The sequence below is a fragment of the Heliconius melpomene genome, chromosome 13 (genome assembly GCF_056956725.1).
Source record: "Heliconius melpomene rosina isolate 202511_hmr_F chromosome 13, ASM5695672v1, whole genome shotgun sequence".
NCBI classification, from domain to species: domain Eukaryota; kingdom Metazoa; phylum Arthropoda; class Insecta; order Lepidoptera; family Nymphalidae; genus Heliconius; species Heliconius melpomene.
Window position 1 is genome coordinate 11227924 of NC_140401.1, and position 12098 is coordinate 11240021.

The following is a 12098-nucleotide window of genomic DNA, read 5'->3' on the forward strand; positions in this document are numbered from 1 at the left end:
TTAACTTCAATATAGGCTTGATAGCGGCAGTGACATTAGCTCCATTAATCATTCAGTTCTGATCCTTTTAAGTCGCCTGCAACAATACTTGCATCGCTATCGTTCTTCTTTATTAAACTTACGTTTATATTTGCTTCATTTATTTAGTTTTTTATTCTTTGAGAAGTTTATTATAGTAGTAGCAGAAGTTGTCTTGTTATAATAAAGTTTAGTAGCATCTTTGAATCGTTTCTTTATTTTTTATTATTAACGAATAAAATCTGCATAACTTATGTCAAAGTTAGTATTGTTATTGGAAAATACTTTTTATCATTCTCGTAGACAGTAACTATACAAAAATATATGTAAAGTAGATCCACTTACGAAGAAGTAATAATGTAGGCAGTCTTTCCAGTAAGCTAATATAATATCGTTGTAAAAGTACAGTTTCAATTTTGAAATAATACCTCTTGCAATATTTTATAAGTGAAAAACATTACGCTGTGAGCAATAATCATGAACAATTTTTGTTTTTGTTGTTTACTTTCACGCATGACAACGTTATAATGTTTTTGAATAGAAAAAAGTATGCTTTATTTTATAAAATGTTCCAGAATATACCATTAAATTATTGAATTACGAGAACAGTGCCCTCAGACGAAAAAGAATATTCTATTCTGCGTTTTCTGGCCTAAGTAAAGACATTGCGTGTTAAGTGGCGGAGCTCAACGCTGCACTTTGTCTACCAGTCTAAAAGTAACTATACTGGTGGGGTGGATATTTTGTAACTTTTTTACTAAGCTTACACTAGACTTGTATGTGTTTTAAATTTAATTTGAATTTTAATGATTATATGGCGTGATAATGTTTTTTTTTTTTACAAAAAAAAGTCATTGTTTTTGGTTCTATTATGTTGTTAAATGCCACCAATAACATTTTGAATGAACCGTTTGTGTAAAGTGAGTTAATCAGAAACATGCGGACATAGTCGCTAGTACAATCTAGTAAATGTATGTATATAATTACAATGATAAAGCCGCGCCACGCTTCCAGCTCTGATTGTTAATTTACGTGACAAAAGCTCTGGCAGGTTAGCAGTTTCCTCATCTCTCGGTAATGCTCTATGAGTAAGGTTTAGAGGTTTGACATCTTAATTATTATGCAAGTTAATTTGAATGTTATACTCCATAGTGTTTGTAACAGAAAATGTTCATAGAGATATCTTAGTTGGGTCATTTTGGTCATCAAGCCACGTTTGTAAGTTGTAGGTAGACTGTGTACGCACATCATGTTTTTGTCATAAATGTCACGACCTCAGCCTACTCTGCTATGTATTTACAAGATACAGTGTGAAGCTACATTTTTTTTACTGTATGAAAATGTAGCATACCTCCATCGAAGCTCTTCTATAAGCTGAAAATCTTTACTTAATTTAACAATATATGCAATATAACAATGTTACTTGGCTAGGTATACATAGATTTTAACTATTCATACGTTTTGATATTGTTAGAATATTTGTGAATTATTAGAAGCCGAAGCCGAACCATTGTTTACACTATTGAATTTACAGTTAATATTTGTGAATATGGTATTAATATATGTAATGTAGATAGTAAAATTATAATTAATTTATTGAGTAATTAGTTTTGATAATTTTATTTCCGGTATTTTTACATTTATCGAATTTTTATAATTTGGTACAAGGAGTATCTGATGACCAATAATAATACGTACATGCATTAAACTTAACATGTACGAGTACGTATTATTCTCATTTAATGTTGGTATAACAATATACAGCGTTGAGTTCCACCACTCGACACTCAATGGCTCGAATTTGGGAGGAAAGTGGAAAATAGAGTGTCTAAACGAAAAAATGAAATATTTATTAAAATTTATATTCTCATTTCTGCGCTCTGGTGTGGCAAAGGCAAATCATTGAGTTCCGCCACTCAACACACAATGCCCTTACAATTCAGCGAAAAGTGGGTAACGGAGTGTCTTAACAGGTTCCCTCTGCCTACCCTGCCGTGTGCGGAGTACAGCGTAAAGCTGTATACATAGATAAATTGTATTACACAAAATTACAAATTATTTGAACTAATATAATTTACACATGTTAATCAGAGCACGTCGGCTCCATGTCTGATTCTAATGTCTTAAAGTCAATTTGCGTATTACTGCGAACTTCTTAGTTGTAGATAATTGACTGTATATCATTAATTAAATTTACTAAGAGTGTAACTTCTGTTGGTTTTAAGTATATTATGTGCCTTTTAACAGTAAGCTAATATAAGATTGTAAATATGAAGCAGCTTTATTTACGTTTTTCCCCTTATAGCAGAGTAGACAGGGGAAAGACTCCGCCTTGATCGTTAAGATGAATGCACTGACTTATTAGTAGGATATAGATTTTTAGATTCCTAAGTCTTCATGATTGATGATTTTTTTCTAATTGTTCTTTATTAACAGTATTGCTTGTCTGCTCACAAATGTATAAATTCACATTCAGTGCTCGTTGAATGAACAACGACAATTGACGTTTTACATATAAAATGAAATATATGTCTACCGTAAACCGTTTAAAGATGAAAAACAAACACCGTGAGTTCCAAAAACGTCGTTGGACGTTTGTTTTGGCTGACACACGTGTTAGTGAGAGTATCTTGTTTTAGTATTCTATTTTAAAGTGAAAAAAGTTGCAAGTTGTTAAAAGATATCTATAGAAAAGGTGTTTGGTTGTAGTGAGTGTTTGTGTTGTTTTGTATTTAGATTAGTCGTAGTATAAGGTAGGTTAGTTTATGTAAATTTAATATGGATCCTGATCGCCCACCTGATCCCCCTGATCCGGGCGGTGATATACAGACAGCTTCCAGAAAAAGGCAAGGTGGAGAGGCATCTCCAGATAATGAAACTTTTATTAAAAAAACAATCTTTGACCCTTCAACTGCTACACCCTCTATCCAAAACCTTTATGTACACCCTTCACTATCTGATGTCCCAAAAACATATATTGATTCCGACAAAGGCCCTTTCTTAGTGTATGTGTCGAGAGAAATCCCTGATCCTGCAGCTGGAACTTCAATTAGAGCAATTAAATTTGGTCAGTTTCTTCACAAAAATAAGATAACTGATATTACCAAGGATGGAATTAAAAATGTTGGGCGTAACAAAATTAGCATCCAATTCTCAAATGCTACTGCAGCGAATTCTTTTCTATTAAACCCTATTCTTAGTCTATGTAAGTATGTGGCAATTATCCCAACTTTCAACATTTCAAGAATGGGTATTGTAAGAGAGGTTCCAGTTGACTTCTCTTTAGATGAGCTAGTTGAATCTCTAGAATTTCCCGCTGGATGTGGTCAGGTTTTGAAAGCGAGACGTTTGAATAGAAAGTGTGTTAGTGAGGGTGTGACTACATGGGTTCCGACTCAGTCGGTTGTAGTCACATTCCGTGGACAAGTGCTGCCAGAAAGGGTCTATTCCTATCATTCCTCCCTTCCCGTTGAACCCTATAAATTTCCTACCATCCAGTGCTTAAATTGCTGCCGATTTGGACATATAAAATTACAATGTAGATCTCAGCCTAGGTGTTACAGGTGTGGCAAGTCTCACTGTGGTGATTCTTGTGACATACTTAAAGAAAATTCTAAGTGCTTATTTTGTGATAGCAAGCATTTTGCCACTGACAAGGATTGTCCTGAGTTTGCAAGACAACAATCCATCAAAATTACGATGTCGCAGGAATGTATTTCTTATATGGAGGCATCCTCTCGTTTTCCTCCTGTCCAACGATCCTATTCCGATATTGCAAAAGCAGTATTTTTCCCTCCTATTCACTCATACTCCCAATCACAAAAAGTCTCAGCCCCAGTCACTCCTTACAAATCATACCGCAAGACTGTTTTCCAAGCTCCTCGTCCCCGCGCTCCTCTAGCAAAGGGATATGACAGACAGGCTCACCAATCCATAACTGAAAATTGTCCTTCATCTCTTCCTAATGGCTGTGCCTTGAATGAAAGTATTAATCAAGGTGTTGGCAGTTCAACAGAGTCTAGTAAGGATCTGTTGATTGCTTTAACTAAAACACTTATAAGCATAATCTCAACAGCCAATGAGCTTCCTATACCGTCCAACGTTGCCTTAAATTTACTCAATATCCTTAATACACTCAACAATGGCTCCACTGACCATTTTGCAATGGAATAGTAAAAGTATTCGTGCTAAAAAGCATGAATTACTTCATATTATTTCACTGCATAAACCTGCCATTATTGCCCTCTCAGAAACATGGTTGGTCCCTGGTTCCCGGTTCAGGGTGCCGGGGTTCTCCTGTTTAAGGGAGGACAGAAATGATGGGTATGGAGGTAGTGCAATCCTTATCCAGCACTCCTCACCCTACTCCCTTATTCCTCTCCCCCCTCATAGTCAACAGATTAATGCTGTTGCTGTGAGGGCTTCCAATATCTCCTTTCTATCAGTTTATATTCCACATCCTTCTTCCTCTCTTTTCCTTGAGCTTAAGTCTGTCATCTCTTCGCTTCCTAGCCCTGTGCTTGTCCTGGGAGATTTTAACACTCATCACACTTTGTGGGGGTGTTATTACTGTGATGGATTTTCTCCTTCGTTGGTAGACATGATTGATGATGTATCTCTATGCATTCTCAATGATGGCTCACCGACTCGTAGGGTTTATCCAAACCAGAATCCAAGGACAGCTGTTGACCTTTCCCTATCGTCTCCTTCTCTTGCTTCCCAGCTATCATGGTCTGTTCTTCCTTCCACCCATGGTAGTGACCACTTCCCTATTTTACTTTCTTTGTATAATAGACTTCCTTCTGCTCCCATTCCTAATACTCCACCTAAATATAATCTTAAAAAAGCTAACTGGATTGAGTATGCTAACTCTGTGGATTGCATGCTTGACAATCTTCCTGAGTCTGGTAATTTTGAGAATATCATTCTTTGCTATGATCGGTTTGTCTCTGCCATTTTATCTGCAGCTGACTCTCATATCCCTAAAAAACACTCCATTCAGAATTGGATGCATTTCAATCCCTGGTGGGATCAGGAATGCTCTGATTCTGTCAATCGGCGAACATCTGCCGAGGAGTCATACACAGCCTGTATGACTATGGAGAATTACACTGAGTATACACGCAATGACGCGAAGTTTCGAAGAATGGTTGGGAAAAAGAAAAAACTTGGATGGGTTAATTTTTGTGAATCCCTTGATCCACGTTCCCCTCCTTCCCTTGTATGGACAAATGTTAAGAGATTTCGCCGTTCTCTTAACAATGCTCCTAGTCTTAATTCCAACAATCCCTCTTTATGGCTTAATAATTTTGCAAACAAACTGGCACCTCCTTTTGTTCCATCCCATGATTTATTTATATCCCCTCTGATTGAAACTTTGGACGACATGGATGCTTGTTTTTCATTCGAAGAACTCAATAACGTCTTAACGGATTTAAGAGACACTAGCCCAGGCGAGGATTGTGTCTCTTACTCTTTTATTGCTAGACTAAATGAGAAGTCTAAGCTACATTTTTTAAATTTGATTAACAACATCTTTCAATCAGGTATCATTCCGGAATCCTGGAAATCCCAAATTGTTATTCCCATCCTAAAACCTGGAAAATGTCCCTCTGACCCTAATTCATACAGACCCATTGCCCTAGCATCTGCTTTATCAAAAATTATGGAACGGCTTTTAAAAAATCGTTTGGAGTGGACAGTGGAAAGCAGAAATATCTTAGCACCCTCTCAATTTGGCTTCAGAAAGGGGTTAAGTACTACAGATAGTCTCAGTGTTTTTACTACAGACATTCGACGAGCATATGCCAAAGGAGAGTATTTGGTTGGTGTTTTTCTAGATGTTGCGTCTGCATATGACAATGTTCTTCTTCCGGTACTCAGGCAAAAATTGCATCAGCTGAGTATTCCGCCGAGGATGACTCATTTCATATGTAATCTGCTGACTGGTAGATCAATATCTGTAAAGCATCCACTTCTTACTATACCTCCCAGACTTGTCTGGCAAGGTTTGCCTCAAGGTTCAGCTCTCAGTCCTCTGCTGTATAATGTATACACTCATGACCTTGAATTGTCTGTCAATAGTTTTTGTAACATTCTCCAGTATGCTGATGACATCGTCCTTTACTACAGCTCAAAATCTGTGGAGGATATAACTTATCGTTTAAATACTGCTTTGCACTATCTAAACCAGTGGCTCTCCAATCATGGCTTGGCACTATCAGTAGCAAAGTGCCGGGCGGTAGTGTTTACCAAAAAGAGAGTAACTCCTGATTTCCAAATAGTTTGCGGTAATAGTACTATTCAATTAGCAGAAAATGTTAAATTCTTAGGCATGGTTCTTGATAAAAGACTGAACGGAATTGCCCATGCCGAACATATCAGTAAAAAATGTGAAAGCGGCATCAATGCTTTGAGAGCGGTGTCTGGTGTGTGGTGGGGTGCACACCCATATACTCTTAAACTACTGTACAATGCCATAATCCGTAGTCACATTGACTATGGATTATTTGTTTTAGACCCCTTTAACAAAGTTGCTACTGAGAAACTCAATAAAATTCAATACAAATGCCTAAGAATTATTATAGGTGCAATGAAGTCTTCCCCCACCAACGCACTGCAGGTGGAATGTGTAGATCCGCCTTTTCCTATCCGTCGACAATTCCTATCTGATCGGTTTGTTGGTAAAATGTTACAGCTTTCTTCCCATCCCCTATGGCCTAAGCTATCTGATTTAGCGGACCTCATCCCTCGAGGCAGGCCTCTCCCTTACTTGCTCAATAGTTTCCTTAAATTTACCTCTCTTCCTCATCCCTTGTCATCTTTTCCATCTAATCCTTTATTCCGCACGCCTTATAAGGCCCTAGTACACCATCCTACTGTCATCACTAATCTTGGCCTAACCAAGGGAGCTGTTGACACCAACACTAAATTTCAAGCCATAGTAAATGAAAATTTTTCAAACCATATCCTCATCTTTACAGATGCATCAAAGCTTTCTAAGGAAAGCTGTGTTGGTGCAGCATGCTGGATACCAAAATTCAAAATTATATTACAATTTAAATGTCCTCCCGAATCATCTGTGTTTACTGGAGAGGCTGTTGCTTTGTTAGAAGCAATCCGGTTCACATTCTCCCACAACTTCAAACAGACTGTCATACTTACAGACTCATTAAGTTGCATATTGGCTATCAAGAGAAATCCATTTCATAGTAAATTAAGGTCTTCAATTATTTTAAGGATTCGTGAAGAACTGTACTCATGTTATCTAAAGGGCTTGGATGTTACTTTGGCATGGATTCCAGGGCATTCTGGAATCAGTGGGAATGAATCTGCAGACTCTTGCGCAAAATTGGCCATCCAGTGTGGTAATTTAGATAACTTTTTTATTTCGGCCCAGGATTTGTTGTCTCTTGCATTAACTCACTTGGATGTGTCCTGGTCTGAATTCTATGAATTAACAAAAACTCAGAAAGGTAAGTATTATGCTACTATCCAACCCAATATCCCAAGGCGACCATGGTTTTTTTCTCAAAAATTTGCTGAACGGAGGATTATATCAACTATTTGTCGTTTGCGCCTTGGGCATGCATGTACACCTGTTCACCTAGCTAAGATCAGGGTCAGGGACCACTCACTGTGTGAGTGTGGCCTGGACGAAGGTTCCCCTTCCCATATCCTTTTCACATGTCCAAAGTTAATTCGTCCCTTGTATGATGTCCTTCCTCATATAGTTCCCCGTCCCCTTAATGTTCAGTGTCTGTTAATGTTTGTATATACTCCTTTGTGTAAATTCTTATGTAAATATATTAGATCTAATAATATTATAGTATAAGCTAACAATTTTGTAAAATATAATCTATTACTAACCCTTTATTATGTATATATTGTGTATAATTTTTGTTTATCTTATAGGTGAAGGCAGTATCTTAGCTGGATCTCTTTTTAACGTGCATCTACTATTGCGTAATATTGTCTCTTTACCGTACACTCTCCTTTGTGTGTTTTCCATTCAACGTGACATTGGCGAAGTGATTAGTGCTGAACTGGCACGCTCGGATCGCCATAATTAAAGAACAACAACAACAACAAACACCGTGACGCCATCGTCACCGATTCCATGACGGACTGACTATCGTATGGAGCTCGTAATGAGATGTCACTTCCACTCGTACAAAAATTGGCACTCGATTGAACATTATATTTAAAGAAGTGTTCAATGCATTGATTCATTTAATTAAATATATGTATGTACAAATATAATAATTTTGCCCCTCATGTATACCAAGTAAAATTCGAAATTTATCATATTTTTGATTTGCACAATAAAATGTTTTGATAAAATAATCACGGCGTTGCTATACCACGGCACTCATGTCATACAGACTGGTTAACATTAGTGTCAATTCGAGCGGGGATTTTATAAAATTGCACGGCCCACACACTGTAAATCAATTTGTTAGGCTCCGGGGCCCAAATTTGATTCTTGCCCCGGGACGTATCCTCTTACGGAAATATCATAAGCACGCGTCGCTGAACCGGCGCGGCGCGACGACGACAATCCAATCAAACTTGGTGAGATATTTTTCCAAAAATTTGCTCTTTCCGCCGAAGTGTGCGATATAAGGTTATTTAGGTTAAATGGGTGAGCGAGCTGTGATACGTTCTTAAACTTATAAAAGTTTGATTTTATAGCTTTTTGATTGATTTATTTAGTTATGAATATGTTGATTTTTTATGTGTCATAAAGTGAAATATATTCGCCTTGGATTTTACAAGTGTCGCAACTACAACACGAGTATTTCAGAGTGAGTAGATAATTTCCCACGTCGTCCTGAGTCCTGATTTCCGTAGCTGCGTTAAACTAAATATGTGTTCCAAGCGCCCAGTTTACTTAGGATAGGACTGGCAAATGAAGGCAAAGTCCGCCAGAACAAAAACAATGATTCGATTAACATGAGAAACGAGTACGGCCAGATGATAAACATGCTTGGATTAAACTAACTTTTAATAATTATCTCAATACCTGGCTTTTGTTTTTGTAAATTAATTAGGTACTTTATGAGAATATTACGTTGTCAGAAAAGTATTTAACTTTAATTTTATATCCAATTATTACTTTTTAGGGAAAAAACTATACCCTTATAGGATCACTTTGCTGACCATCTGATTGTCTGTCAAATTTATCATTGTCATTTATCTCGAGAACAATCTCGCGTGGAGGTATCAAGCCAAATTTTTCATCAAATCTTCAGGTCTGCGGTCCTTTGGAGCAGAGAAAAAAACAAGGTACTAACAAATTCGTAATCCATACCTTTACGATATATTTCGTAGACCTATAATTATAAAATTTAGCTAAAAATTAGAAACGTACCTATAATCGTAGGTTGTTAAATGCATACAAAACGAGTGCATACGCCCGTTAGTTAAAGTTTATCAACTTTTATAATTTTTACTTTTCCTTGACCTACATTCCTGAAATTGGTGAGGAACCCTTGGTGGACGAGTTTGACTCGAACTTGACAGGTTATTTTAGGGGTTCATCACAATTTTCGCAGAATTAACACAGAATCATATATGATTCTGTGTTAATTATATAATATAGCCGTATATTGTAATATAGCCACTTTTCATGGCGTTAATAACTAATCAATTGTATATTAAAGATAGATATCTGAATCGAGAAGAGATTGCCTTCTAATAACACTGTAATTATCCCATTCAATACCCACACAACGATCGCTATTTGCTCTTCAGTTTTCCCTGTAGATTTATCATATTAAGTAGTGATCGCGTCTGAATTATTATTAACTATTCCCTGTGTTTGCCCGTGTAACGCATAATAATCTTTGTGTTGAGCCTATTTATTTTTTTTACTATTTTATAATAGATTGTGTTTTTTTTTGTAATTCTCGCAAAAACACTAAAAATCGGTTGAATATAAATATTTATTAAAGTTAAGCTCACTAAATAATATTTTTTATTTTTTTAAATACAAATACTTTTCTTAGCTTAATATAAACTAGTGAAACAATTTATCACAGTAGAAATGTTAGTTTTTCCACACTTATCTAGTAAATCTTATTGCTTGAACAATTTACGATAGAACTGCTCCCGAACTGCTTAAAGGATAATTCTTGGAAGTACGTGAGTGAAAATTCGCAAGTACGTCGGCCGGGTCGCCGGCTGCTCCTCAACATTGTTCGTTGAGTTATTTCATGTCATAAACTTGTACGTTACCTTGATGTATTGAGATTGGATGTTTAGCTTTAATATAGCTAAAGTATCGTTTATTTTGGCCATAACATTAATTTTCCATTGGCATTATATTGTTTTACTCAATAACTAAATCTATATAGGTATATATTATGGTTATTGTTATAGGTGTACTGCTGCGAATACGGCATCTCGGCATGTAGTTTCATTCCGGAGTGTAGGGGAACTAATAGAAGATTTCTCTAAATTCCTACAGGAATGAAAAATAATGGATTTTACTTATAACAGTTTAGGCAAACGAAGTTGCGTGCGACCATTAGTAAGTAGTACGTACAGATATAAAACATAAGGGACGAAGTTGTTACATCATGTAACAGGTACAAAAGTAGTTACGGTCTTTGTTTTCTACAATAAGGAAAGTTTTTATAATCTACAATAAATTATAGCGTTCTATTTGTTCTTCAAATACTGTATAACTTTATGTATGAATAGGTAAGTTCTGTAACTTTAAGAAAATAATAAAAATACTTGATACCATATGCGGTTATGGTGATTAGATAATATAGTCATGACGGTATTAGGACAATTTATAAAATAAAAAATTTCTGGAGTGGCAATCGAACCTATAACCATGTAGATACGAATAGCCAGGTAAGTAGAAATAGTGATATAATATTTATTTTTTATATATCGGTATCTTAATTCGCAAACCAGCTAACTCTATTTGCTTGAATTTTACAAGAGTCGAGAACGTTATGTAATTTTTTTTTCAGATTACTTTTTAGAAAAAACGGATGGTTGTCCTTAATACACAGCTAAATATATTATTTACTAACGTAATTTTACATCTATCTAGCAAGTGGTCTGTGAAGAATAACACAACATTTTCGACGTCGCGTCGTTTTGAAGTTCACGCAAATGGAGTTAGCTGGTTTACAAATTAAGGTAGCGATATATAATATTGTTGCGTTTCCCAGGATGTAGTTTATTAACTATGCCGCACGTGAAGCCCCTCATATTATTCAATATTAGACGATCATATATTAAAACGTTCGCACGAAGTTACAGCGCATAGTTCGAAGACTGATAAATTTTCAATAGTAAATGTTATATTATTAGGATTAAGCTTTTCAAAGTAAATAAGGATTAATTTATGTAATACTCGTGTAGTCGAAATATTATGAGAGATACTTGGATAGAATTTTCTGCTTGCTTTTCCCACTTTCCACTCGTTCAAAGATCTTTGTCTTAAAATTTAAAAGCCTTTTTAGGCTATAATGGGTATTTTTTCCAAGTAGGTACTTTTGTCATTACCCGCCATTAAATAAAGACAGTCCGAAACATATATAAGAATAATAAACTTGATTAAAAAACATGTAACTCTATAACGTTAAATGTCAATATTGTTACATTGATAACAACGTTTTATTAATCTTCCTGTTATGGCAGCCATCCTTAGCGAGCCCTTTATTACTTTCCAAGACGAGCAATAATAAATTAATATGAGACCTATACATTGTATCTTACGTCCGGGGCTCCGAAGCGTTCGACGATATATATCTAATGCTCCAAAGGTACAATTTCCTAGCGTATTATCGGTGTAAGCCTCTTGAATCATTCCGTTATCGTACCGGGCCAGTCCGTTTGAAGCGGTGGATATGGGTACTGGATCGTGAAATCACCTGCGGCCTGTTGTGATTATAATTTGACAATGATGATTAGTTTCTAGACATCTAATATTGTTTTGTTATACCTGTTGATAACCGTTGCTGAGGTAAATAGCGGGTTTAATCAATGAGGTAAGTTTGGTAAGTGAGTAGTAGTTAAATGTTTCAAACGTATATCTACACCTTATTTTCATATCT

At 36.0% G+C, this 12098-nt stretch overlaps 2 protein-coding genes across 18 annotated transcripts in view; both read left to right on the forward strand.

Annotated features, from left to right (window-relative positions):
* The window catches only part of rg (A kinase anchor protein rugose), a 424034-nt gene that overhangs the window by 122970 nt on the left and 288966 nt on the right, over positions 1 to 12098 (forward strand). The gene's annotated exons all lie outside the window — the stretch shown is intronic.
* LOC146532955 (uncharacterized) lies at positions 2633 to 4255 on the forward strand. Its single transcript, XM_085196606.1, has one exon. It carries the CDS (start codon positions 2797 to 2799, stop codon positions 4189 to 4191), a length of 1395 nt encoding a protein of 464 aa, XP_085052732.1. The 5' UTR covers positions 2633 to 2796; the 3' UTR covers positions 4192 to 4255.